The sequence below is a fragment of the Enoplosus armatus genome, chromosome 3 (assembly GCF_043641665.1).
Source record: "Enoplosus armatus isolate fEnoArm2 chromosome 3, fEnoArm2.hap1, whole genome shotgun sequence".
In the NCBI taxonomy this organism is placed as follows: domain Eukaryota; kingdom Metazoa; phylum Chordata; class Actinopteri; order Centrarchiformes; family Enoplosidae; genus Enoplosus; species Enoplosus armatus.
In genome coordinates, this window is record NC_092182.1 from 13,316,601 (window position 1) to 13,340,238 (window position 23,638).

A 23,638-nucleotide genomic window follows, 5' to 3' on the forward strand; every position below is an offset into this window, starting at 1 on the left:
GAGAGGAGCACAGAGGGTACATTCAGACAGGAGCTCTGTCAGCAGAAGGGATTGTTAATTGTAACCATTAGGCTGCCGTTGTGCCATGCTGACAGAACTCTAATAAAGGGTGGCCTTTGGTTTAAACATGGCTCTTGCCCCGTGGACAGCAGCAGTGCTATAGTGACTTTAACCCAGACACCAACAGCTCCTGTCTTGTAGCTGACACCGGATCATCCCTCCCTGTGTTTTTTCCCTGGTTTTCGGGGATGGAGGCGTGGAGCTGAAACAAATTGTTATCTTTGGTACCTCTTAAAAACATGCCATTAGTCGAAAGACCCAGTTCCAGTTTCCTGTTTTCTTCTCTCTCTGTTCCACTGATTGTTGCCATGGAAGTGAAGTTTGTTTGCCTTCTTGATCACTGCTCTGTTGGCTGTATGTGTAGTTTATTGGGGTTAATTGAAAGACTCAAACAGAATTAAACTCCTATTAGCCGCTGTGCTGTGCCATAATTAGATATCGGCAATACTAATGCTTTGAGGGCTATGTATTGTGATGGGTGTCACATCGGCTCATATTCAGAGTTGAGACAGGCGTGTACAACGGGGAATTATCAGCAAGATTTTGACTTCAGCCTCATGTTTCAGGTTACTCAGAAAGAGGTGTCACCCAACATCTCTGGGATTTTAGATTGTAATCCTTTTTTCTTGTAATCTTGTAATAATTGTTTGCTGCTTCCCGTCTCCTCTGGACAAAAGATGCAGGTTTTAGGATAAGAAAGGAAATGTCAAGACACAAAAAATCATGTCAACCAAAAGAAATTGAATTGAATTCAGTTGAAATGTCTCAACAACTGTGGGATGGATTGCCATGGTATTAGGTACAGAGATTCATGTTCCTTCTTTTTTTATTTTTAAGTTTGGTCATCATGTTAAAAATTATTTTGCCCAATGTGTCCAACGCTTTGCTTCATGACCGAATGACTTGAAAAACTAATGACATTTCCATTAGCCTCAGCTGGACTTTGTTTTTAGTGTTGTTTTAGTGCATGTTAGCATGCAATGTTAGCAACACATTAAACTAAGGTGGTTAAGGTAAACATTATCCCTGCTAAACATCAGCACGTTGGCATTGTCACTGTGAAACTTCATCACATTAGCATTTAGCTAACATTTAGCATTGCTTTGCCTAGAGTAAATACAGCATCACAGAGCCGCTTGCGTGACTGCACACACAGTGTTCGAACAAGACTGGATAGATACATAGCGGAGGAGGTTACAGACACTAACAACATATTTGTCAGAATTGTATTACTCACGCCAGAGACAGGAAGAAATAATATTATTAAACTAAAACATTAGTTCAATTCATTACCACCACCACTGTTTAAAGAAAATTTGACTTGCCAATGGACATTTCTGTTAATAAACACTTAATGTGAGCTTCCCAATTGGTAGATATGATCGAGGGGGATTCAAATATTCTGTCCAGCAACTTCTCCCCATCCCAGTCCTTAATACAGCTCTGTAGACATTCTAGTTAAGGAGATGCCATGTTAAGATCCAAGACACGAGGTAGATTTCTGCTCAGGGGCTTTTCAATCACCCACATGCCCAGCAAGGGAGTGGAGGGGAGGAATTGTAAAAACAGGACGACAGGGACTTAAATGTCTCATGAGATGAGACTTCTTCTGAGACAATTAGTTCTCACAGTTACCAGTCTGGTACCTGCAGCAGGGCTGTCAGAAAAGCACGCTGTCTTGTTCAAACCCACAGAATTTCATTTGAAATGTTATGCTCAAGGAGCCAAGGTTACCAAAGATACCAAATATGTCAGGTTGGATCGTGGAGAAATGTGTGTGGGCATAAAATGATGCACAAGACATCAAGAATTTTTTATTTGATGTAGTGGTGCTGCTAAAAGAAACATGGCATCAGCTAAATATTGAAACAAGCATATATGGTACAGAATATACAATGATGGACAAGTGTACTTTAATGCAAATTCATAGAAATTTGAAGAGAAAATTAAGGTTCAAGAGGTTGATAAGTCCCTTTTTGTTGTATTCCTGTCAGTTGCATTTAATTTGGCGTGTGCACCACGGCCACATGTGGGCTTTGAGCTGGTGTATGCCCTCTTCCTGTGTGAATGCCAAGGATGGGTACCCATGGTTTATTCATAGAGAGGTGGTAGAATGCCTGATGGCTCATTTCTAGGGCTACGAGGCCAGGCTGGATAGGACTCTGTGAAGGACAATAGATGAAGTGAAGCCTGGTCAACAGAATTCTGTTTCTCTCCATTGATTATGAATTTTGATATGTGGAAGGAATGATTTTCATCGCCCATTACTTCTTTCCTATTCAGTGCAGGTCTTTTCTTGAACTCTTGTGCTATAATGCGCCCTGTCTGTCATTTCATTCTTTGGCCAAATCTCGCAAAAAAATAGACAGAACTCATTACTGCTGCATTAATCACATCGCTGCTACGTTAATCACACATTTTTCTGCCGTTGGACGCCATACTTTTTTTTTCTGCTGCTGCCTTTCTTAACTTTTAATTACGTCTGGACAAGATGCACGTATAAAGTTTGATTGGCTGTGCATGTCTCTATAAGGATGCCACAGGGACATAGACACGGTTCTAATGATCTGCCCATAGTTTTGTTTTTTTGTGAGCTTCATTATACCGCCGAAGCTCTTAACAAAATGCCACTTCCGTGGAGTTAAGCCCTTTTCACTTGACAGGTCAGAAATGATTCACTAATAATTTCTCAGTCCCACTAAATGCCTCCAGATTTGCTAGTGCAAAACCTGCAGCGGTGTGTAGAGACTTATTATGTGCCATATATTTAAGATGCTCTGTACATGAGAAGCCTGCAGGAGAAAAGAATAGGTTGTCCAGTCTCTCTCCATCACACAGCCACTGTGCACATGCCCTCCTCCTAATTGTATCTCATTAGAATAGAGATATGAATATCTCTAACATTAGACTCTGAGATTAAGATCTCAATTAGAGGAGGGAATCTGCCTGCTTGTTTAAAATTAATCACTATTCATATTCATGTATTTCCATATCCTCCTTTTCATGCCATGGTTCACTGAATTTTGAAACTTTAATGGCCAGGACTAATTGACTGCAAACCTCTTCAATGGTTTTCTTAATGGCGTCGTGCTTTCTGTTGAATCAGTTTTTAGAGGGGAATCTCACAGCTACTGTAAAAAGCTACTGTTTGCTTTTTTAGTGAGTGTTTACTTTAGGCCTTAAAGGCATATTAAGTTTCCTCCTCAAAGGCTGCATTTAGAGCTCTGGAGGAACTCATCTCACTCAGCGTGTTTACATGCACTCAAGTAAACTGGTTATTGTTGTTTTTCCCGATTTCCTGAACATCATGAAAATGAGAATCTAAATTTCTGTAAACTTGGAAGGGGCTTAAGAGAAACCCGGTTAACACAGCCTGAATTTTACATGTAAATGCTTAACCAGGATTCAGACTTGCTTTATAAAAAGAGCAAATTACAGGACAAAGACTTAAGACAGGGAAAGTATTACGCTGATGGCAATGTGGTGAAATGAAAGGAAAGCTTACTCTTAGCCGTGCTTTGCTGTACCTAAAATGAAACTGAAATAAATGTCTAAAAAAGTACATTTCACAGCTGAATTGTAGACTATTTGTTAAATACAGACACACAAGTCAAAAAAGTATCACTTAATATATGCAAGTCTTGTTTTAACAACTGATATTAGCACAGTGAATGTGTGAGGCTGTACTTTGAGCTCAATGCCAATGTTGGCATGCTAACATGCTCACAATGAGAACATGCTGATGTTTAGCTGGCATAATGTTTGCCATGTTCACCATCTTATAGTGCATTGGCATGCTAACATTTGCTAATTAGCACTAAACACAAATTATAGTCAAGGCTGATGGGAGTAGTGCAGTATATTCCATAGTTTCACAGTTAATTGGCCTGTTTTTTATATTTTTTTATATTCTTACAAGCTCAAAAGCTCCCAGGTGATGAAGAAGGAAAAGATGTTGGGGGAGTTTATAATCCACAGCTGGGAGACTAGCTACTCTTATTGCCTCTCACCTCTTGCCAGCTCACCAAATCAATTGTGGAGGAGCTCTGGAGACCACAGCAGATGCTGACAGAGTCACTATACTTGTAGCTCATCCAGTCTTTCTGCTTATTGATTGCATGGGTGCATGTAGAGGTTGCAACAAACCCATCGCCCTGTCTTCCGCTCTTCCAGCTCCGCAGCCTTTATAACTATGCCATTTTCAGCCCTCAGATCTCTGCTGCCTCCACCCACAGCCATCTTTGCACACTTCCACCAGGGCATGGAAGCAAGATGGAGGAGGCCTGGGCTTGCTGAGACGGATGCAGAAAATAGCCCCACTGCAGGCAGAATGAAAATACTTTGTTCCGGGGAAGTGTGTGACCATAAGGGACAGTCTGAATTGGACACCTCTGCAGAGGTGTGAAGTAGAGTTTTTGTCTCCTTCCACTGATAGGAAGGGGAAGAGGAGGTTATGGTGGGTGTGAGGAGGGTGGACTATGTGGCTGTAATAGTGCAGTGGGAGTAAATAGACCAGGGGAGAGAGAGAACCCAGGGGACTGTCACCAATTGTCACCATGAGTCACCCAGCTTTTGTATTAATTTTCCTTTTTGTGTTCCTGGGGACCAGGGTGAGAAACCATCCACCTATAAATAGATGTGTGAGTGTGTCCATACGTTTGTGTGTGTGTTCTGTACATAACCCATTGTGATAGAGTGGCTTACACCCATAGCTAGGGGCCAGGGTCTTTCTCCATCTTCACTCCATGCAAGTTGCAGGCTGTCACTGTGAATACAGGGCTGAATGGACGTTCTGTCTGCCTTTCATTATTCACCACCCCTCCTCAGCCATATCTCACGTCTGTCCCCTGAGGGGGAGGTGTGCTGTCACTGAGTCTTACTGCTGGCAAGACAACAGCCTTTTTCCGTCTTAGGATCAGTAGTTTCTTCAAATGACAGTCAGGAATGTTTAAAGGAGAAATACAATTGGATGGTCTTCTAGGTATTATCAACCTTTGATGAAGAGTTTTGATTACATTTTTGGGTGTGTGTATTTTCCCTCAAGCTGCCTCATCATCTTCTTCTTCAAGTGATGATTTCCTGCATTAGGGATGACTCTGAACAGTGTGTACACATAATGAGCTAGTTGACTAGTTAACTCAAAACAACAGCAGCTTTGAATCATGGTCAATTTAAATAATTGCTGGGATAAAAAGTGGTGTCCCTGCCTCTTTTACGATGGATGTGTTATTGACTTCCCTGGTGGCCACTCACGTATGGAGTGCATTGGTAATGGTAAGCATTGAGACATTTTGTGCAGTGGTTGAGGAGATAGAGCGGGTTGTCCACTAATGGTTGGCAGTTCGAGCCACAGCTCCTCCTGTCCACCTGTCAAAATGTCCTTGGGCAAGATACTGAATCCCAAATTGCTCCTGATGGTCAGACTAGCACCTTGCATGGTAGCTCGGTGTGGAAGTGTGTGAGCAAATGGGTGAATGAGAAGCAAAATGTAAAGCGCTTTGGATAAAAGCACTATCTGAAAAGTTATGGGAATCACTTTTTATTGGTAGATCAGTTGCTCAATTTCCTAATCAATCAATCTGTGACCCTTGACCTTGACATAGATGAAGAGTAAACACAGGCTCTGCTGACTTTGCTTTAGATAGAGAGAGATGGAAGGAAGAGCTTTAGTGGAAAGTAGGGAAAGAATATGTATAAAATGCATTCACACTAGTTGTTTCTCTGTTTTCAGGTTGGCTAACAGTACAATTAAAGAGGTAGTAGTGGTTCACTGTCTTGCTCATGGACAGTGACAGGACACATATTGAAGGACATTGTATGGATCAAATTTGTGACCTTCTGGATATGAAACAGGACCTCTAACCACCATGTCATCCTGCTACCTTGTTTTTGATTTAAAATGCAGCCTCAGATCTTCTTATTCTCTCCTATAAATCCTCCATTGTTGATGTCCACTGATTCCCAGGGGTTGTGATTAAGTGTTGTAATTTGCCCTTTTGTTGCGTACATGCTTCCCCTGCTTGCCTTTCCTACTTCTGTTTAAGTTAATGATTTTCTGAATTTCCTAGAATACCTTCTAACGTCTCCTAGAGAACTCCACAGGGCCTTCAGTGTCCAGCTGAGTTTTATGTGTCGGTGGCGAGAGTAATGAACCTAGTGGGAGTGAAAGTAATGGCAGGATGCTGCATATCTAGTTGAAACGAATGAGCATTAGCCTTTCACAGTATCTGTCTGTGGAGAAATTATTTCTTTTCCTTTTTGTTATTGATTTCTGCATGTATGGTTGTAGAACAATCGTGTAAAACACTATAGTGTGGGAAAAAAAGACATCAAACTCTGATGTGTACAGTCAATATAGATCACTGAATTTGATTCAGAATCAGATTCTCTTAATTAAATCCCATTATGGTTGTCGCAGGAAATATTATCAATGTGATGCCACTTTACGTTTACATTTGGCCACTGCTCATCAGGAATAAGAACAAAAATAAAGTAGAGTAAAAGAATGGACTCTGGAATAAGGATCCAGGGTGCAACACATCCACCCCTCAGCATACACTGTTTAAGTTTTATCCATGCCTCAGACAAACACTACAGTGCCTTTCTGAAGACATACAGGACAGAGCGAGGCAGAAATGTCCCCTTTTGTCTGGGTCGATCTCCTGTCAGACCTCTTGATATTTGCTCTGGTTTGCTCCTCGACTTTGTGGGACTGCAGGCCTCTTGAGAGTGAGATTCTCCTCTGTCTCCTGTCTCTCTCTTTTTTTTTTTTCTGGCCGTCAGCCAGAAGAGCCGCTGAGCTGAAAGCAAACGCTGAGTTGAGAGATGAGACATGAAAAGAAGAACGCAGCTACTGTAATGCAAAAAACGGCTTCTTGATGTCAAGTCTTTCAAGCCGCATCTGGAGGTGGAAGATTGTTTGTGTCCGTGTTAATCATCAGACCTGAGAGGATAGAATACATTTCAAAAATGAAAGGCTGAAATACTATATACAGTATCAGTATTGAGCTCTTCCGCTACACTTATGGCCCAGTTACTCCATGGCCATGTTTATATTTCAGTTAGTCAAGTGATGCAGTAAATCAAGCTCCAGGGGTGTTGTTATCTATGTTTACTTTCCTCTTATTGGTGTTTCTGTTGGAGGAAGAATGCTGTGTATTCACAGAGCAGCTGCCAGAGAGGTCAAAGACGCTACAAAGCCCCATGAGACCCTCCCCTTCACTGTCCTACACCGTCACACACACACACACACACACACACACACACACACACTGTACAGTATGCCAGGACTCTCTAAAAACTTGTCTTACATCTTGCGTCACACGGTGTTGTATGCCTGATGTGCGGCCGTCTTGTCACTTTTTGGATAAGCTAGCAAAACCGTAACCTAAAACGTTGTTTATTAACCTAATCTTTGCCTTAATCCCAAGATAGGAGACCTCACGCCTAATTGTAACTTCAAAAAGAGAAGGCTTCATTTAAGAAGACTAGACTTCCCTGCAGACTTTCTGATCATAACATTATACTAGAAAATATGTACAACTAAATAGTACTAAAATATATTTACTTTTAGATGGACTAAATTATATCTAACGACAAAAACCTACTCAGATGGAGTGTCCGTATTCTGATATCAATGTAGAATCTTGCATCATGCATAGATGCCCAGCCCAAACGGGCTTACAAGGCCGAATATCAATTTCCATGTGCATAAATATGAGACCAAATATACAGATTTATAGCAAAACAAGAATAGTATATTCTGTATGCCTTCATACTTGACATGCATAAAATAAACTGATCTCATATTGTATGTGTGTATTATTCAGTCTAGTTTGCCTAATTTTCAAGCTTTAGAAATAAAACTAGCCCACACTCAGTCCATCATTGAAAACTCATCAACGTGCACCCAGAGCGCGGGCTGAGGCGGTCATGGAGCTCGCTGAAGCGCACACCGCTACCTCCTGCAAAACCACGCCCATTCGGGTGAAATACCAAGTTTTTAGGGAGTCCTTTTCCCAGACAATCATCCTTGATTTACCCCATTATCTAGTCAACATTTAATCAACTTCCCAATGAACTAAAGTGCCTGTAGGAGCATTAATTTCTTCCTTAAAATTGTTTGCTTTCGTGGACAGAAAATCCTATTAAGTCTAGGTAGGAGCTGAACATTGTCCGTACATAACAATTAACCTCAACGAGTTTGTATTTTTTTTCCCATCTTCCTCTAAAGTACAGCAGTCTGGTTTCACTTGCTTGAATTTGTGAAATGCAGGTTTGGTTCCGTCACCTGAGAAGACTCATGAAGATTATGAAGCTCCTTTTGATTGTTATAATTACTATCATACAATTCCTGGGAGGCTGCTTGATGAGAAGTAATAATGAAAATGTGATACTTTTATCGATTTAGTGGGGAAATTACTGCTTGTATCTTCCAATGAAGGTAAAAGGTCATCTACAGAGTTATACCCTGGGGCTGCCAGTGATTCAGTGTCTAGGTCAAGGGCACTTCTGCAGAACTGATGACGGTCTCACAGCTGGCTGTGTCACTCGCCTGCACATTTACTTGCTTGATTATGTTCACACCTCTTCACAGACTCTTTGTGAGATCCTGTAAATACTGTTCTGTTTCTGTCTATCCAATTAACTTAAATTCAAACCAAACCCTTTGAGGATAAGGTCAGATACCACAGATTATTTGATTCTCAATTAGGCATGATAGTAGATATCATAATCAACCCAAAGCCAAGGAAATTTCTTCTTTCCTCACAGGCTAAGTAATTAATGTTAATTGATATTTTTATAACCTTCATGGTTAAGATAGCAGTTCAAATCATTTTGAAATACAAAGTCTATCTATATTAGATCCATATAGATAGGTTTTTATATAGATTTAGGTAGGGATGTCTCTTTATGGCTAATCCAGTGGTATTTCCTCACATTGATGCAAAATGAAACAACAAAAACAACAACAAAATCTGCTCTTTTATGTGCATATTGGCCTTATACAACCAGCAAACTTTAAAAGAAAAGATCTAGGTATAAACCTTATCGCAAAGTCTCAGTGTCATACCTGACATATAGCCCAAAGAATAGTAAAGGGATAAAGTGGTGGTGGTTTTACCATCAAGGCCCACGAGTATTGAGTTTGTCATTCCTACTAAACTCTCCACTCCCTGATTTCTCTAATTAGGATGTTTTCCCACCATGAGAGACTGTAACCACATACAGTAGTAAAATAGCTGGTTTAGTTTTTGGTTTTAATTAAAACCTGTATACCTGTAGAGCTTGACTGCACAGAAACATAACAAAAAAGAAAGTAGGCAGTGGGATTTGCATGAGGAAACAAAGTGATGGATATTTTATATAATAATAGGGTCACTTATTCTCCATCAATCACTTATTCTCCACCAATTTAAACGTAACATGTTTAATAGACAAAACACTTCAGTGCTGCAAGGTCATTAATTATTAAGAGTGAGGTTGCATAACATAGAGAGCAGGGCCAGCACTGAAATTGACCCATTTAGTAGAACCATTATGAAGGTTGGGAACAGTTGATGGTCTGTGGAATATATTGGTTTAGTGGTGCTGGTATCAACTGGTTGTTCACTTGCTGGTTCTTTGCCCAGGATGATGAATGAGTGTTGAGAGAGTAAGTGTGACTGTGAAGATCATAAATGTTGAGTCTGCTCTGAGGCGGCAGGGAGAGGAACGACTAACCTGTTTTTCAACGGTTCAGTCTCATCCGTATCCTGCAGGAGAGCACATTTCATTCCCAGCAGCTCCCAGACACAGACGCAGGTTAAGTGGATGCATGTTGACTCCATGATAGACTATAGAGAAAATAGATGGCACCCAATCAGACAGCGGACATGGAGGCTGAGACCAGAAAAGGGCACAGGGAGGAAATAGAACATCTTGCTTGCCGTATAATTAAAACCTTCAAGCCAGGAGCGAGTTTTGATTATGATGGGACAGTTAATCCATTTGCTGTTTCTTTATTCATTTCCCTGGTGAGAGGATGGATCACTGGTCAGTGAAATGTACCTTCTCAAGATGAGACCTGCTTTCATTTGCTTATCATTGTTTAATAATAGATGTTAGTAGTTAGTAGTTTCTTTTTGTTTGGCTGCCTGATAAGACAGCAGTAATATGGTGGGTATGAAAAATTAAATAAACAGATTTCATACTGATATGTATTATATGTAATATGGAAAGAGTTAGTTTATGTCCTGTTTTATGGAAGCTGAGAGCAGCCTATGACAGTGACAGTTTCCATATTATGCTCATTTCAGCTCTATATTTTTATTCTGGGACTCTACTAGAGTAGCTTTGCATGATTCACAGTTCAAAAAAGTCTTTATTTATCTTACACTGGCCCTTTATGCAGCCCCTCAGTTCACCTTCTTGAATAACTTGACAGACTGAGCGGTAGTTTTACATAGCAGCAGATTTAAGCAGCTGTAGCTAGCATAAGCTAATGCTAACGCTCCCACAGGGTGTATGTTTCAGTCCCGAACAGGTATTTTAAAGTAACCTGTAACCCCACAAAATAATACAGTTAGCTAATGTCATGTCCCTTGCGCTTGGAAATAACGGTAGGTTACTATTGTAGGTAGTAAGCTAGCTAGTTAGGCGGACATGCTAATGTTTGCAGCAAGACACAGTGTAATTTGTTTCTTATACTTTTGCTCTTGTGTTTTTGTGTGTGTGGTTTTCTAAAGTATCGCTCTTAGGACTGCCCCCTGTGCACTGTTTCGGCATGTGGACAAATCCAAAGCTTGACAGGCGTGCTGTGCCTAGTTACAGTTGCTAAGCTATGATTGGACAAAACAGTTCCGGGGCGGGATTTAACAAAGGTCATGATATTTAGACACGTACGGTATTGTACCCACACAGCAGGGCAAGGATGTGAAGGAAATATAGCCATCTATGCTGTCTAAAGTGTACGACTTGAATAACTACATATTTTTTCAGGGCTAAATTATAATACATTTATTTTATTTATTGTTGCCTTTAAAAAACTATTCATAACGTTTATTATATATTCCACTCTGTGATTTGTGCCTGTATATTTACTGTGTGCCTTTTCTCAAATTAAAGCCTTAGGAGAAAAATGAATGCAGCAAATAAATGGATTAAATGTAATTTTATGTTCAAACGAAAGGAAACAATTGAATGTACCTATTTCAATATCTGTGGGGGTTTCGTGGCAGCCTGTAATTTTTAATAAATGTTGGCTGCTACAGAAAGAGATGGTTCCTCATTAAAGTTGTAACATTATTTGAAGAGGTTGTATTGCAATTTGGTTTATATGCATATGGTTTGTGTAAATTTTTGCAATCGTGACACTTAACAAACACATATGGAGTTGGGTGAAATATGTATAAATTACTATTCTATTTTGAAGCAATTCGTCATGTTAACAAAGGAGGAAGTGATAAGAAGGAACCTAATATTCACATGTGGAGTCACAGAGTTCTTTGAAATACATCAAAGGGCAACACTCTGGATATCAAAAGAAAGTGGAACTGAAATGAATATTATAATGATAAATTAAACACTGGAAAATATGTGCAGGTAGGGACACCATTTAATAAACACCTCAGTTTGGAGGAAGTTTGGCTGCAAGGTGAGAATTAGATTTTTCTTTTTTAAAACTCCACTTGATATTGCAAAATACCTTAACAGCTCTCGTCACAAGTCTCAGTCACTCTTCCTGCAGCGCTGTGACTCGATTGGAGATCATATACACACATTTTATGGGATTGTGATAAAATATCTCCGGGATACCGGGGAGAAGAAGATGTAACTAATTATTAGCGTAGACATGTCCCTAGCACAGGTCTCAGATGGGTAATATATATTAAAAACATGTTTATTCAAAGTGATGTAAAAATCATAGTTTCTTTAGGAAAAAAGACCCACACTGTTACATCATCAATATACTAATAAGTGATAATCATGCAGGTACACTTCACCAGTGGACTAAAGACATAATTTTTTTCCTTAACTAAGGATTATATTGTAATTCTTGAAGAAGTATAATCAACAACGTGGCCGGCAGACCACATGACCAGAACTACACATTTTGCCATAAAGTTGATCAAGTCTAATGAAAAGTGAAATGCCTTCTCACAGACTTAATATTGTAGACTGAATCACTGAAAGCTATGTACCAGAATGATGCATACTCTAGTCATCCAAAATGTTTTCAGTGGATGGCCTGCTTTAGCTGCAGAGTCCTCCAGTAATGTCAAAGCAGCACTAATTACCTACGGCTGCAACAAAATATTTTGAGTTGGTAGAAAAATGTTGTTTGTCATTTCCTGTGCTAAAGGCAAAAATCCACACGTACAGCAGAGCGAGGTTGTGTTAATCAGTGAAATCACCTGATGTAGTCTCTCTGTAAGAAATGAAAACCTGCAGTCCCTGCTGACACCAGGCTTAAAACCTCTTACACAGAGAGAATATGATAATTATGAACAAGTTACTGCTTTAACAAGGTAAATGTTACTGTCAGTAAAGCACACATACTGTATACTGGTACACATCTCTCTCACGTGCTGTTTTCTTTCTCTCATATGTGACAGTATCCCTTGGAGACGTGTGTGTGTGTGTGTGTGTGTGTGTGTGTTTGTGTGTGTGTGTGTGTGTGTGTGTGTGTGTGCGCCTACAGTATAGTGAACTGTCTTTGTCTCGATTTCCCTGCTCATTATCGGAGCAGGTTCAAGGAGACGGGTACTCATTTGCATAGGCAGCCCCCGGCTGGAACCCCTGTGTGTAGCAGCTAGGTGATTCATACCAGCTCCCACAGTCTTATTTTGCAGAGGATTAGATTAAAACCAATCAATCAGCCTAGATCACCCTGACCCAGAGGAGAATGAGTCAGGTGACTGCTGTAAGGCCATCCGACATGTTTCTTGTCGCCTATAGCCCAGAAATAGCCCAATTTGTCGCACAGCCATGGCAACGTTGGACGTCTATACATTCACTTTAATTCTGAAATTCTGAGATTGTTCACACAGACCAGTGTGAGCATAAAAATCTGCTAACACGGGCTGTGTGCATTTCTCTGTGGACTGAGCGTTTTGATACTTTCACAGTATTTATATAACACCTAGACCTGCGTTACAATCAAACAAGACATGGAAATCTCACTTTCTACAATATGGGACATTTAAGTTACTAGTAACTTTGTATGTTACGATTTTACTTACAAAGATTAACTTAATATCAATTTATAAAATATTGTGCATTGTTATAGATTGAACTACTAAACTGTATATACAGCTAGCTAGCTAGCTAAAATCAGCTCCTCATTGACAACTACAACAGAGAAATGCTGCTTACACTAATAATGCATCAGTGATTCAATGATTTAATATATCATGACATAACATTCATGAAGACATTTTTCTTCTACTTCTTCTTTTTTACTTTAGGTACATTTTACTGATAATACTTATGTAGTTTTACTCAAGTAACATTTTTATTGCCTGAGTTTTTAATGGTGTATTTTTATTTTGTGTTATATATACTTATATGTAAGTATAGGATGTGAATTCGTCTTCCACCACTGTAGATGATAATATCTCATACTAAAACATTCATCTGTCACTGTGTGACCGGTCATAGCTGAGACCGGCCTGTACAGCTCACCCAGGCCTCCTTCAGCCGTACTCTGAAGGCCCATTGGAGAGCTCACGTCTCTGCAGTCCCTTGAGAACGATATGAAAGCATAAGGCAAAATTATGCAAGGCTAATGTCCTCTTTAGAGAAAATATGGTCTAATATTTATAAACTCTCCACTTTCTATACATACCACTGGAGGGTGCAAAACGTAGACACACAGATGTGGATGGTAATGCATCTTTAATGGATTCACATGGGAGGGGGTATTCATATTAATGTGTCAAAGACATAGTGTTATGTCAGCAAAGTGAAGACATTTTAAAGCTACATATCTCTGATGTTTTCTGCCCATCTGAGAACATCACAGTTATCTACAGTGTCCATATTTTCACTCCTAGTTTTTAGCAGAGTTGATCTGTTGCCTTACAGTCAGTAGATCTGTCATGGCTCTTTATCCCCGACCCTCTTGCGCTCTATACTGTGATCATATTTCAAGTTTGATGTGGGAGGTGTCAGCAGAGGATTCAGCAGTGAATTGTATGATGAATTAGAGTGTTTTAAAGTTGTACAGTACCTAGCAACTTCTGTGCTACAAAACAAATAATTCACAAAAATATAAAAATATTTACGGCGCGTGTGTCAATACAGAACAGATGACCTTAATAACCAGTTTAGTTTGATAGATACAGTATGTAAATGTATCCTGAAGTGGTTCAGACCTTTTTTTCATGCATGCCAGATTCCCCTGAAACACTAAAATACACGTGATGGTGGTGACACTGTAAAGGAAAGGCATGTATTTTCTTTATAAAGACCATCAGTTGTCTGGATTGGATGAACAGGAAGTTGAATACACTTAAATTTTTGTAATCCCGAGTGTGAGTATGAAGCAGTCGATCGAGCAGAATAGCAGAACCTTTCATGAGCACACTGCAACATTTGTTCTACCTTGTTCAGTCTGATCTGTTCTTTCAGTTGCAGTTTATAATAACTTTCATCCTTGTCTCTTTTTCTTTCCAATCCTGGCACGATGTAATTATAAAATTTGACACCTTTTGTTTGAGGGACCTGTAAAGGTTTGTGAAGTCGTGTTGTGCAAACATCAGCTGATATTGATACAGAGCAACTGTGCATCTAACTTTGTCACTTTTTCTTTCACAGGAGAGGAAGCTGTGTGCATTCCCAACTATTGAGGTCTGCAGTTCAGACATCATCAACTATATGGTTCCACTGTCTCGCCAGACGGACTTCTTTGTTCCAGAGATGAAGGAGGAGGTTAAAACAGACGTTAAAGAAGAGGACTCTGATGAGGACAGAGGAACTGACATTACAGGTAATTCTGTGTATTTTGTTAACGCGGCTGTTACTGTTGAGCCCTCATGAGAAAATAATTGACAGCGTCGGTCGAATAGCTCTCCCAAATAACATATTTCTAGACACTAAAAGAAAAGCCAGTTTGTTTCACAGAAAACAAAAGTTTAAAAAACAAATTCATCACATGGCAGTTGGTTTTTGTTTTATTTTGTCTTGTTGTCTAAGTGCAGTCTAATGAAGCGTGTTGATAGAAACACGTTTCTGCTCTGTTGAGACAACAGCTTGAGTCAGATAGAAGCAAACCAACAGGAAATATATGACAACTTTTATTTTTCCCGACGCTGCACTGACTCCCCTCCTGCCCTTGATCACTGAAGACATGTGATGTACGAGACACTGTAATTGTTCTGTCACTGCAAGTATGTGTCTTCAAGCGCAATGTCTTCTCTGCTGCTATTTCTCTTTCAAACCTGCCGGACCTGAAGGCTGGACCCACGGCAGTATTGACTTTGTCGTTGTACAAATCACCAGAGAAAGAAAATGGTGATGGGTTGATGGGACAGAGTGGGTGGAAGTGGTCTGATTTACATCAGGTGCCGTCTACCTTGAGCTTAGATCATGTTCTATCCCTTTTAAACACAGCTTAAATATAGAAGACGTATCAGGAAGACGGTCTTACATGATCTGTACATACTTACGGGTTTTTGGCATGTTTAGATTGGGGTCGCTGTGGAAGCAGAGTGGCATTGCGTGAGACAGGTAAAGAAGCCAGTGACGTTCTGTTGAAACTGAGAGTCGAGGCTATTCATAACTTTAAATTCATTTGTCGGCATCATCAGGCCGAGACAAAGTTTTGATTATTGCTCGCTTTTCTAGCAAATGAGAAAGTTAATAAGAACGAACTAAAGTCTTAGAAAACATTACGGTAATTCAGATAAAATTAAGTTGATGTTGTATAATCTTTTAATGACTGTCTTTCTTCCCCAGTAAACACACACACACACACACACACACACACACACACACACACACACACACACACACACACACACACACACACTGTCTCCAACACTGTTGTTTTCATTTTTCTTTATTAATCCACCCATCATCTTCCCTTCAGAATCTTATTTTGAAATTAAAGAAGTGAAGCAATTTCACCATATCATTTGAATTTGCTTTAAACTGTAATTTTGAATTTGGCAAAAAAAGTAGAGTGAGGTGTAGCTGAATCTAGAGTTCCAGAAAAGGTACAAATATGAATATTAACAGCATAATTTTAGGCCAAAATTAGCAGTGTGTTATCGATGGTTAGTCAAAAACCTGCAATGACGGTTGGTTACAGATCATCTGGTGCCACATTCAAACACGGGGATCCAAAAGCCTTTCCAACAGTTTATCACTGCTTTCTTCTAAACATGAAAAGAAAGTATTACAAATCAGACACTAGCATTAAACGAAATGCTTTATAATTCAACTTTTAAATTGAATTATAAAGTAAAATAGGTTGTCATTTCTCACATCCCTTAATGCATCTGTAGTCTTGGCATTCAGGCCTAAACAAAGGAATCTAAAGTAAATATGATGCAAAACAATCTATTAAACAAATATATCATAATAGGGAAAAATACTTATTTTTACTTACATTGGTTGTCTCTGTTCAGCACTCAGATAGTTTGGAGGGAGTAGGCTGACAGGCCTAAAGGGAGGAGTTTACTGTATGCAGTATAACTTCCTGGGAGGGTCTCAGGGAGTTGGGTGTGGTAGCTAAAGGTGGAGCTACAGGAAGCACGGAGAGTTGTCATTTAACTGTGTCGGACATTATGAGCAATATTAATATCCCGTTAAAAATCACCTAAAAATCTTATAGTGAGAGACACATTTTATCACACTGAACCAACATGAAGAGCATTCACTAAACACACTGCAGATGATTGGCTTTAAAAACACCTCACATCTGCTTTAGACTCTCTTTAAAGCAGATGTGAGATTCTTTCCTTTTAAAACACCCAGGGCCTTTTTATTGTTCCCGAGAGAGCTGAGAAGGAGCTATTGTGTGAGTAGCAGAAACATAAATGAAGTAAAGTGTTACTTTTATCAGAATTTAAACAGCACTGCATATTGTGCTTCTGCAGTACCCACTTGTAAAAATTGGAATGTAAACTAATCTTGGTCGTTTCTTTGGAAAGTTTTGTTGAATGCCTTTTTAAATCAGATCTGTTGTTCTTTGTGAGGTGTGCACTTTGTAAAGTGTTGAACATTTTGCACAGTCAGCAAATGTATTGCATGCCACACAACAAGAGGAAGGCAGGTGTAAAGGTGTATGAATGTCTGCCTGTTTGCGTGCAATGTTCCTACATCATGGCTGGTATATCTGTAGATTTAGAGCCCAGTAGCCACTGCCAGAAATTACTGTTCAAAATAAGTGTGTGTGTGTGTTTATGTTCTCGGTCCCAGACACAGCCGAGTTTTCTTAATGAGAGACAGATCAATCAGTGGACCGAAGCTTTGTCTGACAAGCCAGCTGTGGAAACCCCTCTTGTGTACCTGGAAGATTGCCTTTGACTTTTCATCCCTCAACTCCACATTATAGACCGCCTCGACCATAAACTCCGACTGTGTCCAAACATTTGTCCCGTTTCTACCATCTTGGCACACTGGGAGCAGTAAACACTCGAGAGAGATGAAAACACTTTTATGATAATCTGGTGATCACAGCAGTCGCTGTTAATCTTTTGAGGACACAAACCAGCCTCAGTGTAAAACGGGCCAGTTGGCTTCTGTTTTAGACCATTTATACCACTGACAAATGGTCACTTCATCACAGAGGCTACAAGGGGACTTACTGAACCCAGCTCAGGTACAACTTTACAATATATGGCAGGTTTATTAAACTTGTTTTGAAATTGGTAATTGTATACGTGCTTTTTCGCGTGAATTAAAAGTCCACTGAAGAGACGGAAAACATCACATCTGTGTGGACTGATGCAGAGAACAGGAAAAAAACATAAACGCCATATATCCAGCATGTTTTCCACATTGTTTTTGTTCGTTTGATGTTAGACTGGTGCTCTTTTGATCACATCATCCTGTTGCGCCCTCTTCTTCTGCAATGGTTTGACACCCGACTGGAGATTCGGTGCCACCAACTATTAATCTTGATGCGCCCGACTCCTAATATTCACATAACAGTAGTGGATGGAAACATGTATTAATTCACATTTTCTTTTGCCGATGTTCTTGAAATTTGGTTAAAATTTGTGCTAAATTTGGATGGAAACCTGTCTACTGTCATATGAACATGAAGTCATTAATATTTAAAAATGTTAACTGTACCCAGAGGCCGTTGCAGGATTAATGCCTCTTTTTCATTATCTAACATTGTTTACTTTGAGAGACGCACTGTTTACTATGACATTCATGTACAGCAATACATGTGCATATTTTATGAAGAGTATCCTTAAATGCCGCTTCCCCCCAGCCCTAATTTGTAAACAAGAAGATCCATCTACTGTATCATCCCTTAACTTCTGTTTCTGCGTTTTATTGTCGCTCTTTTCTTGCCATGCACTCAGACTCAGCTTCTCCAAACTCTCAGCACACCTCAGCCCTGTCTCTGTCTAATTACTTCCTTAAAAAAAATCTTCTCCTCTGTTTCAAACAGTTTGAAGAACAAGACCTTGATTCTCTGCTAATAATCCCAATGGGCCCAATTTAGCAACTAATTTAGGCAAATGTTATCTAAAAGACTTTCAGAGGCACAGCAGGCTGGCTTCAACGAGGGTACCAATTTCAGGACTTGCTTGCAGTTGCAGAGGGGGTGAAAGTTGTCCAGTGTGTTGAGGCTCTTCCTTGGGGGGCTGTCCGTCCAATTACCCTAAATAGACCCATTATTTCCCATATAATTCCTTGTATTGTAAAACGAGTCTCTGTGGAAAAGTCCTTTTACTGCAACCTGCAAATGAAATATAAATCACAACATGCACTCCATCTATATGCATTTTAAAGCAAACCCTCTCTGTCACATCACGTTCACACCAGACCTGTTCCACTGACGACCATTCCCAGTGGTTTTGTTTGGACCTGCTAGCTAATCAACAGGCCCATAAATAGATATTATAAATAACCTAAACGGACTTCCCATATATAATGTTCTTCACTGCAGACAGGATCAGATCTGCTGGATGTGATAATTAGATTGCTGAGTGATGCTGAGATTCGAATGAATGAAAAGGAAAGACTGACCTCAGCGAGGAGCTCGGAGACTCCCTGTTTATTGTATTTGGGTCCCCGATGTCACATTTAGTGCAAACACACTTTGATGTGTGGATGGGATTTATTTGGAGTGTGAAAGCAGCAGGAAAATAGCTTGGACAATAGTGTTTTAGTGTCCTGTGGGACAGTCACGTCAACTCCAGTCACATTTTATTTGTGGTAGTCATTATATATCAAGGCTGTTGATTTTTAAGCCAAATAAGATATATTGAGTCCATACAAAAATATGAAAAGTGTCAGTGTATTGCACAAGAACAGGAGAGACAAAATTGTCAAAACAATAACACAGTCATACATTGGAAAAACCCAGAATTGAGGAAAGAGAGAGGTTTTAAATCTGCTTTTTGCAGAGCAGATTTTGGCAAAACATGATATTAACTTGATCACACAGTTGAAAAACAGAAGATTATTTATACATTTATGTGTTGTTTTCTGAGTTTTGCTCACATATTCTTTTCCTCTGCCTCTGAAGTCTCTTCTGGAGGACCAACTGTGGAAAGCTCACAGAGTAATATTTGCTGTGTAGGTGGGAGATGTGACGTGCCTCTTTGTATTTACAAGTCTCTCTTCCTATTTTAATGTAATTTCAGGCCGTCAAAGCAACGAAAGCCTCATGTCTTTCATTTGTCTCTGTTGTTTCAGTTGTGTTAGTCTTTATCTTTGACCTACCTGACGCACAGTGCTCTTCTTTTTATGAACCTTTGATTGTTGGACACAATTTATTTCAACCTTCCTGTCAGATTTTCATATCGCTGGCTTTTCTTTTTTTTTTTCTCACAACTGCGCACACATTTATCTTCTGGTTAGCTAACACACAGTAGTAAGAGATAATGAATGGCTATTCGTTCACAGATCAAAGGCCAATTAGAATCAGGTTTAGTCTAAAAGCATTAGCAGGCTGATCATGTGGGTGAGGAAATCGCCATCAATTAAGCTATTGGATGTTCTTAATGATGATTTCAGATAATATGTGCTATGTGCTGCAGACGGTAGCAGCAGGAGCATCCTCTTCATGCAAAGCTGTAGTTAGCTATGCAGTAGCACAATACTGGAAATTTAGATGCAAGTCACTAATGACGCTGATGGTAAGTTACTGATGTAATGAGTGCTCTTTGAGTTTATATAAAAGATCTTTTCTCTCTTTAACAATAATAATCTGGTCCCTCTGAGCTCAGCTGACACACAGACTCCTGATGAGCTTTAATAAGCAGGTCCATGCTGAAGGAAGTGGGGTCGGTATCATTATAAGAATGTATTAATTGAAATTTCTGTGAGGAAATTGTGTGGAATTTTAAGTGACCAAAGAATTAGACATTTCATAAGATAAGCCCAGCTGTGATCAAGTGATTGCAGAGAATGAAAATGCATATAGACACGCCTTCACGCCCTTGCATGATCTTTGAGGAGCATAATGTTAATGTATGTATGTATTAGCGGCTTGGCAATTTCTGTCTGGCAATCGTCGGTGCAGACTATATATATATATCTCAACAGCAATTGTATGTAATGGATGTACAGACATTCATCGTCCCTAGAGGATGAATCCCAATGACTTGAATTCCTGACCCTAGCGCCCACAGCAGGTCAAAGTTTTCACTTAGCCTCGGTGGATGGGCACACAATTTGGTACAGACATTCATGGTGCCCAGATGATGAATCCTAATGACTTTGGTGATCACCTGACTTTTCCTCTAGCGCCACCATGAGGTTGACATTTGTGGTTGTGAGTAAAGTGTCAACAACAGTTGGATGGATTGTCATGGGATTCAGAAATCCTCATTACTTTATGACCAAATACCTTTAAAACAAATGACTTTCATACCATCCTCGGCTGTACTTGTTTACTTATGTGTTTAGTGTCAATTAGCAAATATTAGCATTGTCATTGTGAGCATTTTAGCATGCTGAGTTTACCTTTTAGCTCAAAGCACAACTTCACAGAGCTGCTAGCATGGCTGTAGCCTTCGGTTTCTCCTCACAAAACAACGCCTGGTTTTTAGACCTCCGCACAGTGTATCTTAACAAAATATCATTGTGTTTCTCCCTAATTTCTCTTTTGACGTTTATAGTGGTTACTGGCAACTTCTATAAGTGTCTCAAATAATTGATGGGTGGAAATACTAATGTCCAAACATGTCTCAAATATTTAGGAGGTGCAGTAACCATTATAGGGTATTTAAACCTTTACTCTTCTGAACTGTGGCGGTAGTAGTGGCTTCTTTACCTTAAATGAGCACACAAACACCTGTAGTTCACTGTAATTGAGTTTCCCCTGCATGTGATTGAGCCTGTAACCTATTTTATCTGTGTCTCTCTCCCGTGTCGCTGCAGGTGCAGACTCCCACAGCGATGTGAGTTCAGTGAGCGGCGGCGTGCCCTGGGACAGCAGAGAGACATCCCTGGCTGCTTCCACAGCCGCCTCCCTGGCCTCTTCCCTGCCTCTGAGGGACGTAATGGACGCAAACGAAGACATTAAGCCCAGGGACCACAGCGACAGAGGTTCTAACGAGTCTATGGGCAGCGGCTCGTCCTTTGAAGAGCTTGACATGGATCAGGAGGAGCAGGAGGAGGGAGAAGAGAGGGAAGCGAAGGGAGATGGAGAGGAGGAGGAGGAGGAGAAGGAGGTCCCTGAGGGTGAAGACGGAGCTACAGAAGGAGTTGAACTGATGGCTGAGAAGAAGGAGCCCTTGGGGGATGGAGAGGAGTAGGGAGGATGCCGAAGAGATAAGGGATAAGGCCATGAAACACTGGCATGCTAGAGAGTTTCTCAGTGTTTGCTGGTTATCTGTCATGTAATCTTGTTGGTGGATCTAAAGCCTGTTCATGCCATGACCAACATGCCGCATTTCAGCGCCTTCTAATTCCTCTTTTTGAAGCCTGTACTTTGTTATACTGTAATCTCATTTTTTAAAAATAATTCCTGATCCTATATTTAAACTCTTGTCAGGGTAGAGCAACAGACAGCCCCATTGGGTTAAGTCTTCTTGGGTAAACCTAATTTTCTCAAATGAGAGACGAGATTTGTTCAATTCTATATTTCATTTCAAACTGTAGTTTTACGTGAATCACAGCCTTTTTTGTGCAGAGTACAAGTGACACTTGAGTTTAAGATTAACATCAAAGGAAGGACACTGACGTCGGCTATCCTGTATCATCATACAGCATCTTTTTGTGTGACAGTTGATATTATACCCCACTTTCAAGGTTATGTCCTGAGTAATTTTATGTCACGTGTTTATGTGCATTACCTGACTTTGGTGTCTTGATATACAGTAATGATGGGGTGAAACAATGCAGGAGCTAATGCCGTAGAAAGGTTGACGGACCTATTTCATTGTGTTATTTTTACTTCTTTTTTTTTCCAGTTTGGAGAATATCTATTACACAGGGGAAATGCTGAAGTCTGAGGCAGAGTCAAGAGTCAACACCAGTGAGGACTTACAGTAGTAAAGTGAACATCACGGAGGCCTCCAGGTCACCAGGACTAGGATTTAAAATGCAATTCAAAGATGTAAACTTTTGTTCCCTTGGGTACTGTACAGAACATTTTATTGTCACTCTGTGCTCAGATAATTGCTTCAGTTTTTTTTAATGTAATGTTCTCTTCTATAGTTGGTTCATTAAACCACTTTACAGTTCTGTTTGTAGCCAAAATTCACTCACTTCCAGAGACTATATGTGATATGTTTCGTAGGTTGTTGGTGCTTTGAGACATTAGAAATAATGTACAGCACATTGCCATGGTTGTGTCTTTCTGTCTGTAATAAAATTTTCAAATGAAAAGTTGAGTTGACAGGAATCAGTTGTGCATAGATTTTGTAGCACAAAATATTATATAACCCTTTCTTTTACACAGATATCTGTTAAAAACAACCTCAATTTAAAGTTTTCTGACACAAAGCCACATCATTACTGTGAGGACAAATCTTATCCGGTTTTTTTTGGTCTGTTTCCCAACAGAGACGCAGAGATTTAACAAAGTGTGGGTGGCAATGGGACACGTTGTTCAGACGTTATTGATGGGACAGTAAGCTCCAAATAACTTATTAAGCCCTCTTTTAAACGCTAACCCCTTCCATGGTTTCACATTGTAATGACTGATTCAAAAGCAAAATAAAAGAGAAACGTTTCCAGAAAGAGCCAAAAATGGCATAATGTTGAGCAAATTAAGCAAAGCTGTTTTAAGATTTTCTTGAGGGAGCGATCTCACCTGGCACACCTGAAATGTTTAATCAACGTTCACAAAATAATACAAAATTGGCTACCTTTCAGGAAGCACAAATCCTCTTAAGAATATTATTACAAAATGTTATTGTATCCAGATTGTGTCACCTTAGCAGGAGCTGCATTGATC

At 39.8% G+C, this 23,638-nt stretch overlaps 1 protein-coding gene across 1 annotated transcript in view; it reads left to right on the plus strand.

Moving 5' to 3' along the window:
• tex264a (testis expressed 264, ER-phagy receptor a) overlaps positions 1-23,067 on the plus strand; it is a 61,647-nt gene extending 38,580 nt beyond the window's left edge. Inside the window, exons 3-4 of the mRNA XM_070902754.1 lie at positions 14,860-15,031; positions 21,616-23,067. Coding sequence (XP_070758855.1) covers positions 14,860-15,031; positions 21,616-21,992 — 549 coding nt within the window. The 3' untranslated portion in view covers positions 21,993-23,067. The remainder of the gene's footprint in view (positions 1-14,859; positions 15,032-21,615) is intronic.
• The last annotated feature ends 571 nt before the right edge of the window (positions 23,068-23,638 follow it).